Source organism: Echiichthys vipera (genome assembly GCF_963691815.1).
Source record: "Echiichthys vipera genome assembly, chromosome: 8".
NCBI classification, from domain to species: domain Eukaryota; kingdom Metazoa; phylum Chordata; class Actinopteri; order Perciformes; family Trachinidae; genus Echiichthys; species Echiichthys vipera.
The window spans coordinates 16,676,490-16,700,285 of record NC_139833.1 but is presented as its reverse complement, the minus strand read 5'-3'; the positions used below and the strand labels follow the sequence as shown (position 1 = coordinate 16,700,285).

At 39.2% G+C, this 23,796-nt stretch overlaps 2 protein-coding genes across 3 annotated transcripts; one reads left to right on the top strand and one right to left on the bottom strand.

Annotated features, from left to right (window-relative positions):
* The first annotated feature begins 395 nt into the window (after positions 1-395).
* On the top strand, positions 396-10,229 carry LOC310950598 (FXYD domain-containing ion transport regulator 6-like). 2 transcript variants are annotated; one of them, XM_083918499.1, is made up of 10 exons: positions 410-729; positions 2,880-2,939; positions 3,110-3,133; positions 5,057-5,080; positions 5,303-5,326; positions 7,128-7,202; positions 9,574-9,610; positions 9,690-9,727; positions 9,842-9,881; positions 9,983-10,229. In XM_083918499.1, the coding sequence occupies exons 2-9, from the start codon at positions 2,888-2,890 to the stop codon at positions 9,847-9,849; spliced, it is 282 nt and encodes a 93-aa protein (XP_083774625.1). In that variant the 5' UTR covers positions 410-729; positions 2,880-2,887; the 3' UTR covers positions 9,850-9,881; positions 9,983-10,229. The 2 variants fall into 2 exon arrangements, with proteins under 2 accessions (XP_083774626.1, XP_083774625.1); XM_083918500.1 differs by lacking the exon at positions 3,110-3,133 and having other exon boundaries at positions 396-729.
* A 4,916-nt stretch (positions 10,230-15,145) lies between these two features.
* nfkbid (nuclear factor of kappa light polypeptide gene enhancer in B-cells inhibitor, delta) lies at positions 15,146-21,995 on the bottom strand (the record flags this gene model as incomplete). The annotated part of the gene is made up of 12 exons (XM_083917841.1): positions 15,146-15,238; positions 15,340-15,504; positions 15,617-15,733; positions 16,051-16,208; positions 16,336-16,387; positions 16,492-16,638; positions 16,762-16,867; positions 17,556-17,737; positions 17,843-18,033; positions 18,442-18,475; positions 18,566-18,702; positions 21,980-21,995. 12 exons carry the CDS (start codon positions 21,993-21,995, stop codon positions 15,146-15,148), a joined length of 1,398 nt encoding a protein of 465 aa, XP_083773967.1.
* Positions 21,996-23,796: the final 1,801 nt, after the last annotated feature.

Genomic DNA, 23,796 nt, shown 5'->3' with positions numbered 1-23,796 from the left:
AAACTTTATTTATATGGCGCTTTTCATACAGAAAAGTATCGCAAAGTGCCTCACAGAGGTGTACAGAAAAAGAGAAACATCAAATAAAATCAGGAGAAGAAAGTTAAAAGAACCCAACCCTCCCACAGTCATGCACAGAGACACATACAAATGTATATACGTTCATTCACACATTCACATAAACACACACAGCCATGCAGGCACACAGATACACAGACTCACACCTACACCAACGCTTGCTGTCACTACAGAGACATGGCCGGGCAGCGAGACCTGAGGTACAGAGGAGGCTAGAAATCATATTTTGTATACTATCAAAGCTGGCACAAAAACCACAAGGGAGTAATCTGACTGCTCAGTAGCCCTCTTTGTGCTGTTTACCTGATGGCGGGCGGGGGGTTCAGGGTAGTTTAAGGAGTCCAGTGGCTGAGCAACCCCCACCCCCCTCTTCTCTCTCTCTCTTTCATTCCTGAGGCAAGACCAAGGAGGAACAGAGCTTCACTCTTTGGTGCAACCGGGCACTGAGGGATCTCCACAGTTAATTCCCCTTTTTTAATAGCCGCTTTTCATTTCATTTGCAAACTGTAAAAGTGAGGTTTTGCATATCATATCTTCCCTCTTGGCTGAAGTAACAAGTGGAAAACTTTTCTGGCGAAGTTTGGGCTCACTGGGCGGAGAGAGAGAGAGAGAGAGAAAGAGTCACATTCGAGTTTACAGGAGGCTGACGCGGTAAGTTCATCAATGTTTAAATGTATGTATGCTCTGGAATTAGTTAATTAATTAATTAATTTTCTTGCCGTATTGCAGCTAGACATGTTATTTTAAACAGCTTAAGTGTCAGTTTAGCTCATTTAGGACTTCCAACAATATTTCTCTGTCCGCATGTTTTGTCTTGCAGAGGTTTTCCGTGTTGTTTTATCCTCCAGGGTATCCTGAACACGACTTCCGACTTATAGGCCTACCTTTGTGACCTTTTCACCTAGGCCTATATTAGTAGCTCCCGCACATTTGAATCCACGAGCCAAACGTGTTGTTTTGTTGTTGGTCCGCCGTCTGAGAAGTTCAATGGAGTTCAGTGTCACACTTTTTACACTGAGCGCTGCCAGAAACACTGTTGCCAACAATTTATAAAATGTTCTTACGTCTTTATCGCGTTAGTTGGCGAGAACAACGTGATCTCGAAAATGACTCTATTTAAAAGCTGGCTTGTGATGCAACAATCATCCGTCCCAGGTTTTAATTACCAGAAGGTCAAAAGAGATGGTATACTGTATTTATAGTGTGAATGCACTCATATGGTGATGCCTGTCAGGATTAATGTGAGCAAACCCCTTTTAAGATTACAAACCGCCCATGTTAATCCCACTTTATTATAACCCATGGTAATTTTTAAAGTGTTGCTTTATGGGCATCTTTCCTGTCTCCTCATTCTCTTCCTCTACATCACTCAGAATGTTAACAAACAATATTATTGGATTGGTTCTTGTTAGAATAACTCACCCTATATTTGTTTGATTAAAACTGATTGGCAGCCCTTTGTTGTTAATCCTGCTCCCAGGGTTGAAGTGTTCATTTCTCTCCTCTCCAGCTCCATGTTCACACCCCCACTCAAGTCATGCATGAATCCCCAGCAGTGCTCTGGGCCAGGCAGGGAAACCTTGGCTCTGCTAATGTAGGCTTTGATCTTTTGCAAAGCAAAACATTTTTATTCCATGGCTTAGATTTTTCTTTTTTTTAAAAAGCTGTGTGTACCTGTATTGCATTTTTGTTGTGATGTCTTCGGATTTTAACGGTATATATGTGGCTGTGAAGCAAACAAAACTGCAAGCAGCATGCTCTTTGGTCATGCAGTGGCAGGAGTGGCAGTCTGGTTATGGAGCTAGCGTGTCAACATGTTGGTGTAAGAGAATCTCAAAGTTTGTCCTGGGTAATAAAACCGCAGCCCTGGGAGCCGTACACATGTGCTCCGTGTATAAAGTAGATGACCCTGCAAAACAAATCCCCCTAACCTATTCTACAAATATCAAATGCAACACAACACCAGCCTGCCCCGTACCCCTCAACTGCCAAGCCCCATGTACTGAGGTGCTGAGCCTGAAATAGTCCCTCTTCTCTTACTACTAAGAGTCAGGAGGCCATGTTACTAAGACCTGTCCCGGTGGCCTACAGCTACATAGCATGGGATGTAGAGAAAATCAAATGTCACAATATTTTTCCCCAAATACCTCAGTATCGATGTTGTAGGATGGACTATTGATGCTTTCAGAAAATATTTACACTGGTATTTTCTAAATAATCAGCAGTATAATAATCTGTAATATCGAACTATTGCATGCCTTGTTGAGATGGACCTCTCATAAAGGGGCTCTAATGAAACACTATTTAGTTGCATTATAGAAATTGTCAGATCCAGTTTTTGTGTGTTTCTGTACAAGGAACTAAAAGTCAGGATATCTCAGGCTTTGATTTTGTTCCTTTTCCCTGAACAATATCATTAAAATGCTGTTTATTTACTAACTTTGTTTATTTCCATTAAAGCATGCTTTTCCATTTCTGACCCCTTACTGTTCTGGAAAACAACTTACCCTCACTAACCATAAGTGGCTGAGGGGTATTAGTGGGGAATTGCTAAAGATTTTCACAACAGGCATGTCTCTGTTCTCAGCAAGGCCGTTTAAGTTGCAGAGATATTTTAGGCTTAAGGAAGTCAGTGAGTTATAACGTTTGGGTGAATGTAAAAAACACACAAAAAAACCCAATTTCCTGTCACCCCAGTACATTATCTTCATAAAACAATTACTCCATAATGTAAGCACAACATATTTTACTTCTCTTCATCCTTGTGTACTTTTTTTCTGATTTGTTTCTTCTTCCTTCAGCAGGTACAATGGATCTTGTAGTGTTGGTGGCTTTCAGCTCTTGGCTGGCTCCTGCACTCGGTGAGCATCTGTTTCACTCAACGTTCCGTCGCTTTAAGTTGTTCAGTCTTTGAAACTGTCCTATGTAAGTGTGTGTGGTGTTCTCTTCAGTTGCGTCCCCTTTCTGTAGCCGTGGGTTGTTTTTTTTTAGTCCCCCCACGCTAAACAAGCTGATTGTGTCTGTATAACAGGATCAGCATTTGGCAGGGTGTTTGGTAAGTTTCCTGCATTAGAGTGGTAACTGGCAATGCATGGCCATTTGGTTTCTACTGCTCACTTGTTTGGCCTGGCTGCTTGCCATGTGCTCTTTTTTGTATATAAAATGTCTTGTTAGAATATCAGTAATACTGTTTTCAGTGTGATTTATTTTCCATTTTGATGTGAGAAAAGGCCATGTCAGAATAGTGTAAATGTTTCCTCACTGCAGTTTGAATTATCACTGATTCACACTGCTTCCAAGTTTTCCATTGTTAATGCAGGTCCTGGTCTTTGGTTCGTTTCTCTGTGCGCCCTGCATGCCATCAGTTGAGCTTGATGTTAAGCAGATTTGCCTACAATAAGGCTTTTTTTAATCCTCTCTGACTCTCGGGTCTGTTACAGTCCAACCTCATTTTCTAGGGCCTCTCAGCACCGATATGATAAAATGTTATTACTTCATAGAGGAGGAGACTGACATTAGTGTTTACTGCCAGATAATGAGGTCAAAGTTAACTTGAGCTCTGCATTAAATTGACTGTGGAGTCTAAAACAATAAAGTATAATTTGTAACTGCTATTTTCAAACTTCACTGAATCATGTTCATCAATATGATTATGTTAGTGTCAACCTTTAACATATAAACTTATGTTGATGGGCTGTTGGAATAAATTGCACTAGGCAAATTTACACTTCAAGTGTACTTGATTAACAGATTCTCATTTTTTGTATTCAACATCAATTGTCAAAGTTTATATATAAGCACAACTAATAGGACTGGCTGACATTTAAAAGGCTGTTCAACATTTTAATGAGAGCTGTAAAAAAGCATAACGCATTAATGATGTGAAATGTTGCCTCGCACAAGTAGAAAAGTATTAATATAACCTCCAATGTGCTACTCCAAGGTTAGTGTTCTCGCTCCAAACAACAGTGCTCATATAAACAATGTATGCTTTGAGTCTTTATTATGACACCAAGTGAAGATATCTCTTTTTTTTTATCATAGTTGCTTTCTTCATTTAGATAAAGCAGAAATTCACTACCAAGTACAGTAGTCTTTCTAGCAAGACTGGACCATACCATGAATGTGGCCAACATGTGTTTCCAGGTTGGGGCAGAAAGATCTTTCCCACATCCGTAACAGCATGCAGTTTAACCGGATCAGGGCATTATGTGAAATTGTAGCCAAACAAAAGTATGGAGAGTAGATTCATACAGTGTGTAATTTAGAGTTCTAAATCGATGAAGCATGGTGCTTCCGGTCGCTGTTTTGAACCCAGGGAAAGCGTTGTTTGCCTTGTGAACTCATATAAAACTACATGGTTAGAATTAGGCAACAAAACAACTTGGTTAGGGTTTTCGAAAAGATTGTGGATGGGGTTAAAAAAAATTGTTTATAAGGCAACTACAGTGAGGAATGGGACGTGAACTGGACACAAACCACGGTATCTTGGGTGAAAGTTCAATGTTTGTTTGACCCACCCCAACCTCCGTCGAGTGTCTAATATCACTGCAGACGGGTTTACAGTACACTTACACAAACCCCGGTGCGTTTGGCACTGCAAGAGTCCAGGACAAAACGGCAGTATTTGACGCCCTGGAAATGAAAACGGGCTGTACATAAAGGTAGAAAGTGTGACTACAGTGCCAAATACATAAAGGTAGAAAGAGTGAATACAGGTATAGTCAGTCACAGTATGAGAAAAATGTTTTGTGTTTTTTTTTTTTTACATTAAATCATGTAAACATGTTCTAGTAGTACCCAAAATACAAATATGACCCTGAAAAGATGAGCATGATATGTCTCCTTTAAGGCTGGGTTTGATACTTGCCTTTTTAGCCCCACTACCATCAGTTTTGCCATTTGCTGAAATGCACTTACATAACCATGTGAGCGTCTTATAAAGACTAATGATTTTTTGCTTCTCTTTTCTTTACAGCCTCAGCGGCAGATGAGGACAAAGGTGGGTGTTATTTGAACAGAAGCTTAGGAAAGATAAATTAAGATAAGCTGCATATTTTAGCTGGCATATAAATTGGCCCCGGCACCAAACCGGCTAATGACTAGATGGATGACTGAGGCCCTGAAAGTGCTGAATAGCTGTCATATCATGAGTGCTCTCTGAAGTGTGTCAGTGGGTAAATCTGCTTCTCATTTCGTTCCTCTCTCTGTTCTCTCCAACCAGACTATGACAGTGCTTTTCATTACGGTAAGTGTTTAGCAGATGAACGCCGCCTTTTAATGGCCAACCCTCTACGCAGGAAACATCTGGAAGGTCGCGACCAGTTTGCAAATTCCGCTTGATTTTTCCAGAAGTCATGGAAAACTGTCACACCAAGGCCAAGCTTGTGGAGTAGTCCCACTGCGAATACTTCTAATCCTGTCCACTGTGTCATAGGCCTGGTTTTCAGTCCATCTAAGGCGCTAAGTACACGGAGTGACTCAAAATATGCATTGATATTTTATGAATACATCAAATCAGTGTGCTGGTTATTTTTCAGTTTAGTTCAGCAACTCCTCAGGGGGTCCCAAGATAAATCTGAGGGCTCTCAAGAAATAAACAGGGATAAGAGAGACAAAACATTGTGTTGCACAAAGTTATTTGCATTTTTCGTATGACTTTTATCTATTTTGTATTTTTTTCTTGTGACTTTCTGGATGATTTCATCACTTCTGGCCTTCATTAGAAAACAACCTTTAGTCAAAGTGTTTAGACATGCTTCATTTTAAGCCCACAATGTTCAGAGCCACTGCATTACAGATTTGATGAAGCATGTGACTGACTTTCTTCACTTAAAAAAAACTATAGTAATCCCTGTTAAATTACTATGTTCATGCCTGCAGTTAGTTGCCGTCTTGCTAGTTAAAGGGGAACTACACCTGGTCTAGGACAGTCCAAAAGTATTAGTAAACATGAACAACTCCAGAGTGCTAAAACTCAAAATTTTGATGTCATCTAGACAGAAATATAAACCAAAATAGTTTTCATGTCGGCTCCATGGGGAGAAATCAACAGTATTTAACTGATTCATTGACTTTATTTACCCCCCCCCCCCCCCCCCCCCCCCCCCCTGCAAGGCGAGTCAGGTGAAGCCTATGACACAGACTCAGCTGATCGGTCAGTGTAGATACGCGTATACAGCGGGAGAAAATGCAGGGGTGGGTCAATATATTTAATAAAAGATGAGCGTGTGGTGGTCTTCACATCCCCTTCTAAACAGGATGTCTGTGTGGAGCACAGACTATATGTTGACAGACCGGGGCGGGGCTCCTTTTGGGCGCTGGGGCTGCGGGGGTATACTTCACAGGCATGTAAAAGCAGTTATGTGATACAGAGCACCTAGGGGAATGGTCTGAGTTTTTGCCAACATTTTCATGAACACATTTCCGAACTGAGGACACTACAATTGAGTAAAGCTCATAAGGGTATAAAAAGTCTCCCATTCAATGTCTGTGGAGCAGTTATTTTTTATTTTATGACATCACACGTTTTCACATCTACTTCTGGCTTTGAGAAAGAGTAGCTCATGTTCACAAGTATTGATGGAAATTTCCTAGGCCATGAAAGTAACATCTTAATTTAGGTGGTGTTCTCCTTTAACTAGACAAGCCAATGCATGTAAGTAAAGCTGTATTGGTAACAACATAAACATTAGATGATGTTAGTATGCATATCATAAATAAGCAGACCCTGTCTCAGCCTTACTGCTGCCTTGATTTTATTGCAATTGATGGAAACTTTCCTCTGTATAATTGTATCCAGCCTTATTGGGACAGCTAACTTCAAAGTTTAAGTCAGCCTTAGTGTTAACAGTTTTGGTGACTGCAGCTCACAGGAATTTGTGGTGTCCCATGACCGTTAGGGGGCTGCAGAATATTTCTGCAATGCTGCTCTTGAATCATAATGTGGTCAAAAGGCTTTTGCAATCACGATATTTTGGATCTCAAAACATTCACATGTTACCGTGTACTCCTGCAAGCATTATAAAGTACTTTTTTCTTTTTTTCAGATTATGAATCTTTGAGAATTGGTGGCCTGGTTTTTGCAGTGGCACTGTTCCTCATGGGCATTGCCCTCATCGTCAGTAAGTGTTTAAACAACTTAAATACACAGCGGATGTGTAATGCAGAGTTTCAGCGTCACCACACTGTGATCCTTGTGTGTGAGTTGACCTCACAGTCTCCCATAACAAGCAGGCTTCTGTTTCTCAGAGGTCTTGAAGGGAGGAACTTTGATGCCTCTTGCACAATCTCAGCACTCAACACATGATCCGTGCATCACAGCGGTTTGCCCTTTATACCTTATCCCTTTTCAGCCTTCCCAGTTCCCCCTCCTCACCTGCCAGCACATGCTGTCACTCTCAGTGGTAGCTCTCCCACCAAAAACGAGCAATGAATAAATCACTGGGCCCCACACATTCTGCTTCTGTTAGTCAAGATCACCGTGGGTTCCGAACTACGCTCCATGAAGCGGTTGCATTAAACTAAAATGTTTTAGTTTTTTTTTAAACAGAGGATGTTAACGGATCCCCAGAGCCTATTATCACAATCATCACAATCATCAAATGCATACATTTACATTAGATAACAGTTTAAAGTTATTCATGTTTACTTACTGTTACATGTTTATTTACATCTTTAATATGTTCTCCGATATTCTTTCGTTGCTTGTGAAACACAAAATAGAGATTTTACATGTTTAACTAGATTATTACTTAGATGTAAAGATCACCTCATTGAATATATGAAGATGTAATTTTGGAATAGTTCATTTAATTTGTTTTTTAAAAACAGATGGGCCTTTATAGGTTTTTAATAATGTATACTGTTTGCATAAAATACTGATGAACTGGTAAAAGTAGACCATCCGTTTGACTTAAGAAATATCTAGATTTAATCTACACATATAAATAATACTAGAAAAGGAAGGACAAGGAGTGAAAACAATAGGATTTAATAGTATCATACTGGTAATAAAAGTTGACAATGATAAAAATCAATTTGAGGATATAAAGCCATAAAGCTAGTAGGATAAATATAAAAGATATATCATATAACAATGTTTGGACATGGCTGAATAATCAAAAGCAAAATCATAAAAAAAAAGTTTTGAGCTATTGAAAATATAGAAAAACAGAAGTTTGTTTGTTCCAAACCTTTGGTGATTATTAACACAAAGCTGCTTCACCATATTATTTTTGGTATATTGAGCATGCCACCGACCCTTAGGGAACAGTTATGAACGTAGTCGGATAGCAATCGGAGAGGAGATGCTAAACCGCTTAGGCGGAAGTGTGACAGTCTGAGCATAAATCACCATATAAAGAAAGCAAACCCAGGAAGTTTATTGTTCAACATTTCAAATAGTGCATTTAAAGCATCATTGATAGCAATAGGAACCCTTTGGCGCCTCCCAGTGTCTAAGTGAGTCAATGAAGGATGAGTGTTATCTTTCAAGACGACCACGGCTTTATTCTTAGTCCTCAGAGTATGTAGGTCACTAGCCCGGTCTGGGATTCCCCAGATACTTTGCCGGCCACACACTATTCTAGAAAGAGCACGTCTTATTCTTCACTTCAGGTAGCAATGTTACTGCTTAAGAGCACATTCTCAATCAAAGTCCTGTACATTGCCTATATTATGTTGTAGAAGATGATAAAGACAGATTCCTTTTAAAAAAAAAAAAGTCAGAGAAGCTTAGATGAGACAGCACTTGAATATCTGAAAGCTGATTCAACAGGTTGACCATTAAGTGCAGCCGGCCTTATAGACAAATCCTGCACAGAGCGCTGAATCATTTCTGCATTCAGTATTAACCTACGCGACACTGCTCACATGTTTAAAGAGCCTCTCCGTGGGCCAAACAGGCTGCTTCACTTTGGCCTTTCATCCCCCAGTAGAAGACCAAATACGGCCATGCCATCAGACTCCACTGTAAATCACATCTTAATTTGTTTACAAGTAATGTAATAAAGAGCAGAATGAAGCCTTGCGGAGCTGGAAAGAGCAGGCAAAGAAAGGAGAGATGCTGACTTTTTTATTGCGTTAAGCAGCGTGATTTTTACAATGTTTACATGCAAACGGAAGTGGGGTTAAAAGACATGACAAAAGATATTTTAGACTTCCACATAATATAAAAGCCGCTAGTTGGATGATATTCAACATACTGGCTTGTGTATTGGGGGTGAAGTTAAACAACTGATTTTGGCTGTGGTTCAGGCATGAATAAAGACTATGGCCAGTAAGGTGCAAGCTTTTAAGGCCTCTCAAGGCTTTCCTTCATAGATGGGCTTATTGGCACCAGCTCAAGACTGTAATCATGCATCTCTCGAGGCTCAGAACAACCTGTTCCACTTTTTAGGATAGCATACATTCTTCATAATGTCTCGTGATCCATTTAGTTTAGTTTTAGACCAGTTTAATTATATTTTTTGTGTTTTCTCCTCTGAAACACAGGCCGAAAATGTACCTGCTCGAAGAGTGACAAGTCACGGTAAATAAAGTCTTTACACAAGTTATATGTGTAAAGAATCATTCCTCCAGCTTGATTATCTAACTGTTTGTTTCCTCAGGTCTAGGGGTCCTGATGTGGAATCAGGTGGTCCCAGGGGTAAGTATTTTTATCTCTTCTAATGATAATAACTAGGAATGTTAAATACCTGATATAGATGTTACCATTTTATCTTTTTTATAAAAAAATAAAAAAATCAAACTCTTTCTACAGCTAAATAGACGCAGAAGCAGCAAAGAGCAATGGAGATCTGGTGAGCGTCTCATAAACATTGGTGTCTATTTTATACAAACGTCAGCTGAAAGTCTTTTTTTTTCCCCGAACAAATCAAACTTATCTTCCTCATCTCCACAGTGTTACTGACTTACCATTAGGTGGCAGCAAATACCTTGATCACAGCTGAGGACAATCTTTCCACGAACGCAAGAAGCTTCCTTCAATTTCATATTACTGTGCTCCTTTTTTCTTCTTTTTTTAAATGTTTTTTTTTCATCAATAACCTTAACTAGATAATGTGTCAACTGTATATGGTAGCAACAGTGTGATTCTCATTTGTATTTTTGTGACTTTCAGATTGATGCAAAAAAATAAAACAACATTTTTAAAACGCTGTCTTTCTTTTTTATGTATCATAATTTCATTTCTCTGCCACTGGAAGTAGACCAGTGAGCAGCCCTCTATGCTGCACTCCTGCTTCTGCTGACGCTGCAGACACTTCAGTTACACATGCAGTAGTAACTACCATCAGTGAGAGTGTGAATGATTTATGTGCTGCATTCTGCAGCACTTGGAGGAGGCTGTGTTTAAAAAAAAAAAAGAAAAGAAAAAAATCACTTAATTTTGACTATCTCTTGTTCAGTGCTGTTTTATTGGCAGGTTTTCAACCGTAGTGAGTCTGGCAGCCTCTGCGAATGTAAATGCTGCATACGGCAGGCTTTTTTCTCTCTGGGGTTGCAGGAACGAGATGACTGCACTGCACAAAAGACAGCACATGAGATAGAAACGGGTGCATTTTAACCATGCAAGCAATGTTTCTATTGATTATATAGCATTAGAAGTAAGAAACTGTAGGGGATCTTGATACAAAAGCCACAATATACAGAGAGATTATAACAATAATCCTTAAATATCCTAAATTCCTTCATTTTTCACACATGTTGTAACACCCCTCCCATACACTCTCATCACATATACCACAGACGGCTGTATGGTAGAAGGAAGTTTGTAGTAATTACATTTTTCATGTTAGCTGTTTGCCCTACTATTCATTCTAATGTTTGGCTTCTGTGGCGACCCACTATCCCTGTAGTCTGTGTCCTGGCAGATATCCATCCATACAGGGCCTGTGGGGAGTACCCTACCACTTTGGGTGCAATTTTCTCCTTGGCCACCAGAGGGTCTCTGTCGAGCTTAACGAGAGGGTTCTGAAGCAGTTCTGCATGCTGTTCTGTCCAGCTACCTCGTGTCATATCCAGCCTGAAACTGCAACCCAGCAACCTGCTAAATATCTGGGAGACAGAGCTCTTCTACATCTCTACAGTGCAGCCATGGCTACCACAGGTTTGATACTTTCTTACTTTTGTAATGGGATTTTGTAAAGGGTAAACATACATGAAACATGAGGTCTTGATTGTCTGAGTTGCTTGGTTATATGTGTAATCATTTTGTGGATCATTTTTTTCAATTCAGCTGGAATGAATGAAATGTTTTATTTCCATACCTACAGTATCTTTATGTAGTTAATTAGCCTGCTGCATTGTTGCTTCATTGTCAAGAGCCAATTTACTGCTGATGCATGAATCAGTGTAATAACACAGGGAGCTCTTTAATAAACTACCTACTGGGATGAACAGATAAACAATGCTTAAGACATTTAGCACTGGTTTCTCTTAAACTGAGTCATTCTTTGTGGCAGAGAGGAAAGTGATAAGAAATACAAACTGCCAACTCAGCCACTTGGGAATGAGGGTTCAGCAAGCTGCAATATTGACGCCCAGACACTCAGGGGTAGCCAGGGCTGTAGCCTGAAACATGCTTACCGGTATATATGTAAAATACATCACCATCTTGGTTAAGAGTATAAATCTTTGCATTAAAAAAATCAATGGTAATCCTTTCGAATGTGGCTTCTTTAACTCCAAATGGATACCACTGTACCCTACTGCTGGCTTGTAACCCACTTTTTTCATGGTGCATCTTTTTCTGCTGAGCAAAGATGCAGCTCTCTGTGGAGAAAAAAAATGCTCCTGAGGAGTTGTGGAGCCAAGCCTGCAGATCTGGAGAGCTGCAAAGCTTGCCCACACCCTTAGAGCTTATTGTTGTCCTTTTGGCGCAGCACTCAACGCAACACCTATATTTTATAACTGACCGGATTCTTTCATTGCAGAAACGATGTTTCCAGACCGAAGTGACTTTGATTATGGTAAGATTTACACCATCTGCTGCTTTCAAAAATCAAAAGCATCACGTTGAACATATCAAACTCTGTACTACAGTATGCTTTAAGTCCTTCAAGAACTCCAATTAGTTTGTTTCGTGATGTCCCATATTGGTTTTGTCCCTTTGTAGATTATGAGACATTGCGGACCACAGGACTTGTCCTTGCAATAATCATGTTTGTCTCTGGCATTTTAATAGCCCTCAGTAAGTTTAGACTCTCTCTCACATAACACTTGAATACAGAGGCTTTATCAATACACATAAGCACTTTTACCGTTGTAACTAATCTGTTGTTCCTCAAACAGGTAAAAAATTCACAAAATGTGTAAAATCCTCATCCAAGTAAGAATTGTGCAAGACTCAGCAGATGATTCCCCTGTGCATGCTGTATGAATCTGACTTGAAGGGGTTTACCCGACCAGTCTGGGAAAAAAATACACTTTTTCACTATTGTTTTGTCTATCACTGAGTTTCCCACAGCTTTTCATACCCCTGCCCTGGATGCCTCTTCTCTACCACCACCACCACCCCCCACCCCTGTCTATAATGCATTACTCAACCCAAAACACTTTAAAGAGTTTTACACAGAACCTCCTGTGACAAATCACATGTGGGTAGTCGTGCTTGGATGTTTTCTTTATCGCAGTGCTTGCTTTTACGTATGTATGCATCACCCTCCTTGTGTGTTGGTAGTTTTTGGGCAGTTTATAGATCTAATCTGATCTGATGGCATGCCGCTTGTATGGCAAGAGAAGAAGAAAGACGAGAGAGTCTGTGTGAATGGGACAAAAAGCTGCATATTGGTTTATACTTGCACCTCAGAACCCTGTGGCTTCAACTGTTTTTGGATCCAGTAACTCTGATAATGGGTACACGTGATGAAACCTGACTCCAAGATGCAGTTGTGGCCACGGTTTTCAAACTTTATTTCATAATTAGTAATCTTGGTCAATTAAAACAGTACAAATATTGACTTATTTCTTATTTCTATTTGCAGTTCCAGCTCATCTGGAACCCAAATCCCACCCAAGACAGAGGGTAAGTTCACTTTACTGTTCAGGGTCTTTATGTGTTTAAACTCAATAGTTTTTACTTTCTCGCCGCTATTCTCTCTGATTTCCTTACTTTTCTTTTGCAGTGCCTCCTCAAACTGTATAGAAAATATAGTACTTGAAAGGGAGGAAGTCGTCACAGGAACTACGCGAGCAAATACACGCACACACACTGGTTATTTATGGCCATTCCTGTTATGGCTAATATACCTCTGCCAGCTGGATGATCAATAAACAGGGTTTTACATCCTAACCATACATCTACGGAGTCTCCTACTGAATTCTGTACAAAGCATTGCAATAAGTGTTCTGAAAATATATATACAGGTTGCTTTGTATTGTGTGTTGGGACTAAAAGAAAAAACACACAAAGAAACGAAAAATACTCCCAACCATGAGACTTGATGAGATACTTTTAATCAAACAAACGCAACAAGTGTTGTCTCTCTTCCTTACATTTGACTTCTGTAAAACAATAAAATTAAGAGCATGATTAAATATTTATAGACTAAATCTCCAGGTCGAAACAAAGAACTGCATGCATTGACTAGTTGCAACAATTTTCTTTGACCTTTAAGGAAGTAGGTAATACCTTGATGAAAATTAAGACAATGTTGGGTGATGTATGTTATTTTAAGAATATTAGGCCAGTTGAAATGTGCATTTGTTTTATTATTAGTCATTCCTTCTGTTTACATCTAAGGCAAATGTAATACAAATTGTATTATTACCTGTAAAGCTGAAAAATGAGACCACTGTTTCAAATAAAGGTCCCATCTACTCAGTGTGATTTTATCAGTGTCTCCAATCTTGTGATGTAATGTGATGCACAAATTAGATAATATTATGTTTGGGTTTTTTTTTACATAAGATTATTTCCTTTGTATTTACAGGAATTTACAACATCTGACAGAGGTGACACATAACTGAGGGACAGCTCAGACCTTATTTTTCACTCAAAGTACAGTCAAAACCAAACCATATTACACCTGTGACTAATGTTTACATTCATGGCAGTAAACCTCAGTGGAAATTGGGCCTAAAAAAAATAAAATCCTTCTTACATCATCCCTTTCTAGTGGGATGGTGTATTTTCCATATTGCTAATTTCTGTAGCCACATGTAAGTGGGACTGTTCAAATGTGCCCTGAACATCAAAACAATCTGATGGATCTTTAAAAAGAGTGTTATTGTACTTTCAATCATGACTTATGACTAAAATGTGCAGTTTGTTACTGCACTTACTCATGTAATGTCTCTGTGATAAGAACAGCCTTACATAACAGTTTTACACACGGTCAAGTTTCTTTTTCCACAAAGAAAAATTGTACTTGATGTTACACACGTAAGTATGATGCATACAGAAAGAAAGTTAAATCATGTGATCGTCTCATTTTTTTTTAACACGTATTCTTAACATAAGCACACATGCTGACTGAAATCAAAACCATCACTCAGTGTATCAATATGATAACTTATTATGATGGGGGGGGTTTGACAAGAGAGTCAGGGGGGTTTCAGGGACATTGTCCTGGGGGTCATATAAACGATTTCATAGAAATCAACATTAATCTGGGAGTGTAGCCTATATTAGGAAAATGAATATATGAATAATATGACTACTCCATCTTGCACTGCAATGTCTGCACCTTCTGCTCTTTGAAGATAACTAATGCTCTACAGTTCTGCTTGTTAAAAGGCTTTCATTTCAAAATGTTAAATATCCATGTTGACATAAATAAATACATGAATTGAAATGGCTCTCATAGTCAGAGAACACATTTTGGAATGAAATGCTGTGCCTACAATTTAAAAAATAAATAAAGCTTTTTTTGTACAGACACTAAATTTAAGTTTATGCATTAAAACATTTGTCTATCCAATGTGAATTATATCTAGAGATTAACATGCCAAACTATTGTTCTAACAATATATAGGCCAGAGACTCCCAAAGTAACATAACAAACTGTAGGTCCCCTTCTTAACAGAGGCAACATCTTAAAGACTCATTCCCTCCAAATTGGGATTACAAGTGAGTATTTTCAAATAATTCCTGGTCCTGCAAGGACACGATACGTCGACGAGAGGAAGCACTTCGTTTCTTCAGCATAAGCTTGAGCTGGAAATTGAAACATAAATTAGGATGATAATGAATTACCCTCGATAAAAAGTGAAACAGCAGCAGGATCTGGCTGGCTGTTAAAATGATGGGCAGCTCACCTGCTCTCCCTGAGGGCCACTCTGCAGCAGGTGAGCTGGCTGGTCGTTCTCCAGGTTGCGGATGCTGGGATCAGCTCCTCTGCGCAGCAGCAGCTGCAGAATCTCCTCCTGGTGGGGGTTACCATGGAGACCAGCTGCCATGTGTAAAGCCGTGTGACCATGCGCCTAAGGGAAAAATGCAGCATGACTCAGACTGTTTATAGTCAGGTGTGTATACAATATTTGTACATGCATATTTAAAATCCAGTTTTGAGTTTGGTGTCAGTGTGGAACTCACTTTCATATTGACGAAGTCTTTCATGTTCGGCAGGGGACTCCTCAGCAGATAACTCACCAGATCGATGTTCCCCTCCTTTACTGCCAAGTGCAGCACCGTCTTGTTACTTTTGATTTCCTGGAATGTGTTTTTAAAGAAACATCAGTCAGACTAATACAAACAAGTGTCAAACAAGGAACAAGGAACAGAAAACAAAAGAGAGAGTAGTGTTGAAATGGCTAGTACTATGACATCATGGTTGGATCAGACTTCCCCTTTGAACTGTATATTCTGACTAAAAGATCCGGGTTTAACATATCGTAATTTGATGCTTCTGTACCTTATTCCCGACCTGTGGACTACCAATCTGTCTATTCATTCATCTATTGTGGTACATCTATGAATCTATGTCCGTTACAGATCTCACATGACATTCAGAAAAGTGAGAGCTGTACCTGGCTGAGCACGGAGGCCCCTGCGTTGAGAAGCATCTGCACACAGGAGAGCTTCTCTGCTGCCTTGTTCTGAAGACTAACGTCTGCCAGCCCAGTGCTAGACAACGCCTTCCTGGTGACACTATGAGAAATGGCTGCACAGTGCAGAGGAGTCATACCTGAGGTAAAGAATAAGACATACTGTATGTTACATTTGAATTAATGATTTATAAATTAAAACGGATGACTAGGTTAACACAACTTTCCTATCGATTACTCATTTCCATCATAATAACATTTAATTACCCTCAAAATTGCGGGCCTCCAGGTTGACGGCTGGCCTGCTAGACAGAATTACCTGCAGAAAAAAAAGAATCATTGTTCAAGTAAGCTCGATATAGATAACTTTCCTGACCTGCTGGGATTGTCAGGTCAAAACAGTTAAGTGCTACTGCTGTGTACCTGCAGAACCCCAGGTAATCCATAGTGGGCAGCCAGATGAAGGGCAGTTTGTCCTTTCACATCACAGGCATTGATGTCGGTTCCAAAGGAGAGCAGATCTTGCACAATCTCTGGCTGGTTTGCTGTCACCGCCACCAGTAAAGCAGTCTGCACAGGCACATTTATTGTACAACTTCATTATAAGAAGTTAAAATTGTGTGCTAATGTTTGTGATTTTTTTTTTTTAATTAATATTTTCATTTGCACACTGGAAGATTGTCTTGTTCATACCTTTCCCTTGTGTTCTTTGGCATCAAGCCTGCCTACATCCCTCAGCCTCTCTGCAGCAGCAAAGGCACACTCTCTGAGCCCCTTGGCAGTGTAGATGTGCAGGATGCTGACAGAACAAGCACACATATCATTTAAAATTAGGCTGGTAAAAAGCGTGCTAATCCCCCACAACCAATTTCACACTATTCCCTTTCAGAGTTTAATTTCTGTTATCTGAGTTCCTAATCGCGCACGAGCAGCTGACTCATTGACAGTTTTCGGTTTTCTTAATCTTTCTAGGATTACCATACTGCACATGTGGCTGTGTGTGTGTGTGTGTGTGTGTGTGTGTGTGTGTGTGTGTGTGTGTGTGTGTGTGTGTGTGTGTGTGTGTGTGTGTGTGTGTGTGTGTGTGTGTGTGTGTGTGTGTGTGTGTGTGTGTGTGTGTGTGTGTGTGTGTGTGTGTGTGTGTGTGTGTGTGTGTGTGTGTGTGTGTGTGTGTGTGTGTGTGTGTGTGTGTGTGTGTGTGTGTGTGTGTGTGTGTGTGTGTGTGTGTGTGTGTGTGTGTGTGTGTGTGTGTGTGTGTGTGTGTGTGTGTGTGTGTGTGTGCGTGCGTGCGTGCGTGCGTGCGTGCGTGCGTGTCTCTCCATTTAAAATAACTTACTCACACATACTTTTACATTCCCTCCCTCCCCAAACCAACCCATAGAATCAGTTATATACACTTACATTCTCTCCCATACTCCCTCCCCATAACCCACACAAGCATACTGACACATATTCTCACACATATGCGTTCACTCATAAGCACTCACGTGTCTCCATCTTCATCCTGCCCAGTGGCTCCACTGTAGTCCATCCCGCTGAGCAGCATCCTGGCCTCTTCCAGCTTGGCAACGTCCAACGATGAACCAAAACTCAGCTGTGCGGTCTGACCGGGACCCAGAAGCGACCAGGGCGAAGCCATGTTGGGATCTGCCATTGTCATCGGGCACTCCTGTTCAGAGGAACGGAGTCATGAAGATCAAAGCCATCATAAAGATATGATACAGATACATTCAACATATTAGTTGAGAGTCTGTGATGAAGGGATTTCTCTCACATATGACTGAGGCATTGTATCTACATATCCCTGGACCTGCTGCTGCACACTGTATTCAGTTGTCATTGGCAGGCTGTAGGCTGCAGCATAGCTGGGTCCCGGATGGCTTGGGTAGTAACTGAGTGTAGACTCTGGTACCTGGGTCCACTGCTCATAGCTCACTGCCATGTCTGAGTAGCTGCTTGATGCACCTAGAGCGGAGAGAACTCATTTATACTCTGTGTGACATTATGCTCAAGATAAAATAATTGAAAGGACAACGCTGCTGATGTTTTACATTTTTGTGATTGTCTACAAATCCCATGAAAAAAGACCAAAACCAACCACGTGTTAGTCTGTCTCTGTGTCTGTGGCTCTCAGCCTCAAGCAGTAGACATCTTAAAAAGGTCGCAAATACAAACTTAAAGGTCTCTAGTTGTAAAAAAAAACATTTCCTTTTTTTATTATAAAGGTATATTGTTATACAGGTTATTCAGGGCAACAATGTGGCTCATAGATAGGTTTTTTTTTTTGAAACAGTGGAGCTCTACAGTACAGAGGCATTAGCTACGTATATCAAGCTGTATTTAAGTGTTGTGCAGAAGTTGTCATACTCTTACCTGTACAAGTAAATGGCTCTGCTGAAGACAGTGGCTGGGAAAAAGAAAGATAAATCATGAACAATGAAATCTTTATGATGTCATTTTTGGTGGCATGCTGATCTCCTCCTGTGTGCTGCCTTACTGTAACAGTAGTTGGAGGAGCAGGACTTGTGCTGGCCGTAGAGTTGGAGGGTGGCACAGACGACGTCTCACGCCTTCTCTTCTGCTCCAAGAGTTTCTTCACTGTGGGCAGAGTGCAACACGGCTTCTCTTTTGGCGCTGAAAAACAAATTATGTTATATGATGATGGATAATACAAGTTTGTACTTGAAACAGTTAGGGCTTCAGCTAATGACTTTTTTTCTTTATCCATGTATCTGATGATTATTATTTGTCTATTATTGGTCTACAACTACGTAATGTCAGAAAAATTGAAAAAAGGTTACATGTTCACAGTCAGAAATCCAAAGACGTTCTGATCATTTACATTGAATAAAATGCTTGTCCTTTCAGAACAAAAAAGATATAGCTTACAACTGATCTATCACAAAATATGTCTAGAGATAAATAATCAAATAGATGATAATGTAGTGTGGATAGCCTCTTTGTGTCTGAAAGTGTTAGTGTTTTGTTTACTCACACTGGAGTGTATCAACAGTTTATCTTTCTACTTAATTGAGAAGGGTTTGGCTTTATTAAAGTAGCACATTTTCAATAAACCAAATACTACAAATGATGGCAGATAAGCATGAGAGCATAGAAATAACTTATAAATCATGTTGCAAACTTATAGACTCTAAGTAATGCAATGCTAAAATCTTAGAGTGAGCTAACATGTGGATGATACTGCCTGCTCACTCTCTCCATGATGGCATTTCTCTGCTCCCCTTGAGACAAAAATACATCAATATCAAATCCTTGATACTACGAGTATGTTTTCCCCCCGTTGATAAAAAAAAGTAGAATTTCCATCAAACAGGCAACAAAAATAGGAACAAATATCACAAAAAAGAATTCTGATGTTTCCAGCTGAGACGATGTGATCAAACAGCTTGTTTCCTCAAAAACTTCGCCCCACATGTGAAAGATAAAGTTATATTTCCACCCTGTGTGCGTGGAACCGGAGTACAAAGATAAAGCTCTAAGAAACTTCCTCCATTAGGAACACTGTTCGTGCAAAACCGGCCAGATTCATCAGAAAACCTTTAGCATGGGATTGCCACTGCTTATTTTCTATGACATCTTCCTGTTTCGCTCCGTTACGCTAACAGAAAGACAAACCACAGCTTCCTGCCTTTGGTGTGTCACAGGCACGTCACCTCAACACGTGTACTTGCCTTGTGCTTTCTATTGCACCTACATGTCTGGGCAGAAGAAGGAGAGATATATTCTTTAGCCATTTCTCTTTTTCTTTAGAGCCTGTGCGTGTTGGCGACTGTGGACGAGCCACACAAGGGACAAGACGGCTCTATTCTCCATGGCAAACACAAAGAGGGTGTACTTAAATCAAACATGCAAATTCCACCAGTGAGAGAAAGTTCACAGAGTTTAGATTTTTGTCGATTAGTGGCGTCTTCTCTCTCGAAAAATCCTCCACTTAAACAATAAGGCCTAATTTAGGATAGCCCCTTGCGATGAATCATCTCATTTTTGAGGGGGTCCTTCCACAAAATGATACACATAATACAAAGTAAAAAACAAAATAAAGAAATAAAGTGAAACACATTACAGGACTTATACATGCACACACACACACACACTCACACAGACACAGACCAGGCTTGCCTTTAACCCCAGCTAATCCACAAACAGCCAAATCTCAATGTGGTTAGCAATTTAGTAATATCCATGCTTACAAACAGAAAAAAGAAAGTTACAGAAATATCGGTTTATACGATAAATATATAAGATACAACAATGATATGAACAAGAAAATGAATGAGACATAAGAATACAATGAAATAATTCAAATAAAAAAAACAGAAAAGAACAAAAAATCTGAAAAAAGAACAAGGAGTTTGCAAATGGATTAGAAGTGATGCTTTGAAACCGAAGAGGAGTAGGCCTAAACTGGAATGGGAGATTGTTTGAAAAGAAATTGTTTTGCTGTGTGTGTCACCTGTCTGCCCTTACCATACAGTAAAGGTCACTTTATCAGAGTAAATGACATCAGACAGTACCTTCAGTGACGTCAAGTTTCATTTTCAAGTGAAGAAGGTGTTACTATAGGTTACTCAAACCTGACTCATTTGATCTTTGGCATTTTTACAGATGATGTAATGCTGCAACATGTAACTATAAATCTGTATGTAAGAGATAATGCCCAACAAATCTTGCATTTGATGGACTCCTGCAACCAATCAGAATCAAGTATTCACCCAGACCATGGTATACATAAGGGATTATGGCTAAAAAGGTGTCCATCATCAGGAAGGCCATTAACTCCTGATTATAGAGCTCGATGGGCATTATCCCTGACTTAGACAACCTGCAGCCAATCAGAATCAAGTATTCACCGAAACCATGGTATAATAAACAGTGAATTTTCCAGATGTTTGAAGTTGCTCAACAGTTTACAGTCTGACACATCAGCTGAGAGAAACTCAAAGTGAGGAAATGGCTTTTTGATAGTTTCTCCAAGAGTAAGAGGACATCTTAGCCCACGCATGTATAAATGTTGGGTTTGCACTTACTGTCCCCACACTGCTTTGGGCTACTCTGTGTGTGCTATATTCAAATAGGAGTTTTGGAAACCCCTGGATATTGAGTCATGTGCGTGGGAGGTTGGGGATTCCGACAACCTTTCTCTTTTGGCTCGCTCCGTACAAAAAAAAAGAAGCAGTGCAGAGCCAATTTCCTCATTTTGTGGTTTAACAGAACTCGAGCGAGCAGAACAAAATATGTACTCACAGCCCTGTGTCAAAGAGGGCAAGAACAAAGCAAGTTAAGTTGTCATGTCACACAGTTTGCTTGTCTGGCATTGATCAAAAGGGGAAATGAAAACAAACGAGCAGGGGCGGAGGTGCATCAGGGTTTCCCCAAATACTGTCCTGACTCTTGGATTCACCAGAACGAATGCTGTCATTCTGTGATAACTGAGTGAAATGCTAGAGCGTAAAGGTAACACTCAACTGTTCTCACCAATAGAGAGGTATTTCATCTAAAATACTTGAAGAAGAGCTAGAAAACACAGTTTAACTTTAATAAGACAGTTACAGTTTACAGAAGATCTGTTCACTCAGATAGGATCCAAATAAAGTAAAAACTAAATCTACAAATGTGTTTATGACAGAGGGATGGATGAGTAATGTTGTAGCCAAATATAATCAAAGTTGAATGTCAATGTGTTGTCTTCCTTATGCTGCCACTAACAAAAAAATAACACATTGAAATCAAGCATGTTGTCCAGAAATGCAGTAACTTTAAAAAACAAAGTTGTCATTATTACTGTCAAAACGTTAAACTATAAAGCTGCATTCAATACAAATAAAGGATACCTGTAATAGTGCTTGTATTCTGGCCACAATTAACAAATTAAAGACACATGGATACTCACATTTATCAAAGTGCATGTCAGAAACGGTTTTGCTTTGAAATCTTCAACAGGTCGTCCTCTTGGTCACCAGTCTGTTCAAAAACAGGATAGAGTGATTTACAGCGCCGGAGGGATCTTTGATGGTCTGTGATGAAGTCTGACTGGCTTGTTTTCTGCTTGTACACACAGAGCACGTTGTTCCCCATCACCGCCCCCAGCTGTACTCCACGCCCTCAGGGGAAGCCACACGCAGCAGCAAATGTGATAAACGGATATTAACAACAACTAGTACAAGTATACAAATAAACACAAATGTACGTTATGATTAGGGACAATGTATTTCAATGAAAGTAGAATAATGTAGAAATACGTTTTATAAGTAAAAGTCAAAATGTTATCTAAGTAAGAGGTTCTAAATTTTATTTTATTTTTTCAGCTATAGACCCTTTAAATGATAGAGAACATACCCCCTCATGTATGTCCCTTGGAATAAATGTACTTATAGCCCAATTTCTACACACTTTACTGACTAGAGTACAGATATAGAAGCCCAAAGTGACAATGGAGGGAAAAAATGCTACAATAAAATAAATAAAAATATCAACTTACCTCTTAGGGCTCCCTTACTATTGTCTTAGTAATGTGAAAGTGTAATACATGGAAATGTATACTAACTAATGGTTGCTTGTTACTTTTACCTTCTGGAGGTGTATATTTGTTTATTTTTTTATTTTTTTATGAATTTCTCTTCTGCCATTCTCTTGTGTTTAGTACTCTGTCGTATATAATGTCTTAATTTTCAAACCATGTCGAAACAGCTGTGCAATGGAACTGTATGTATTGTATGTCAAGTGGATGTATGTTTTTTTATCTGGTGGCAAAGTAGTTTCCCCTTGGGGATTAATAAAGTTTTCTAATCTAATCTAATGGAGATGTATACGAAAGATATAGGACATGTATCAAACATAGTTGCGGATAAGAGTTCAAGTTTTTTTACATCAAAAAGTATTGTTAGAACTATTGTACGTTTACAAATAAAACATTTGAATATCATATTATATTATGATTATACTTGTTGAGCTATCAAGCCTTCTGTAAAGACAACCCCCCTTGGCCGAGTGCCATGGTTTCCCACTCTACTTTGAGATTCTCTGATCTAAGTAAAAGCACAGAAATTGGATCAGAAAAATGTATTTATGTATTAAAAGTACCTATTATGCAACATGACTCCCATCTATAGGTTATCTCTATGAGTCAGGGTTTTTTGAATTCATCAAATGTGAGTAACATCTGAATGTAGTCCAGGCAACTAAATTAAACAAAATGATTGTTTGGTAAAATACAATACAATAATGTATAAAGTTTTATTAGATGAGCTCATGTTTCTGTTGAGTAAAAAGTATACTATTTGCCTAAGTGATCAAGTAGAGCCCCTAAAAATGATACAGAACTTGAATAATTCATTGTGTTCATAAATAAATCCACCAACCAATCAGAAATGTTTGTTACAATACTAAATGACAAACAATAAATCATTCTTGACATTGTTCTGTATCTTAATAAAAGTGACACGACAAACACAAAATAATAAAACAACAAGACACTAATAATATTACTTCATTCATAAATAAATAAATGGTCTAATCAGGCATATTTTAAACCCCAAGAGGAATATAGATATTGTCAATGAAAACATAATGAGTATAAAATCTACATTTCATGCTCAGCAATTGATCATAAGTGAAAATTTTGTTGTACATGCAAATGTTTACATAATTAAACTAAACAGAAAACATATATAATTAGAATTTTGACATTGGTAGCTACTGTTTTGTTTA

What these genes read in the sequence shown, in the direction of transcription:
- LOC310950598 (XM_083918499.1), top strand. Translation starts at nt 2,888, where the DNA reads ATGGATCTTGTAGTGTTGGTGGCTTTCAGCTCTTGGCTGGCTCCTGCA. An exon ending in AGCATTTGGCAGGGTGTTTG is followed by an intron (nt 3,134 to 5,056) that starts GTAAGTTTCCTG and finishes TTTTCTTTACAG; the next exon opens with CCTCAGCGGCAGATGAGGAC. An exon ending in TGACAGTGCTTTTCATTACG is followed by an intron (nt 5,327 to 7,127) that starts GTAAGTGTTTAG and finishes TCTTTTTTTCAG; the next exon opens with ATTATGAATCTTTGAGAATT.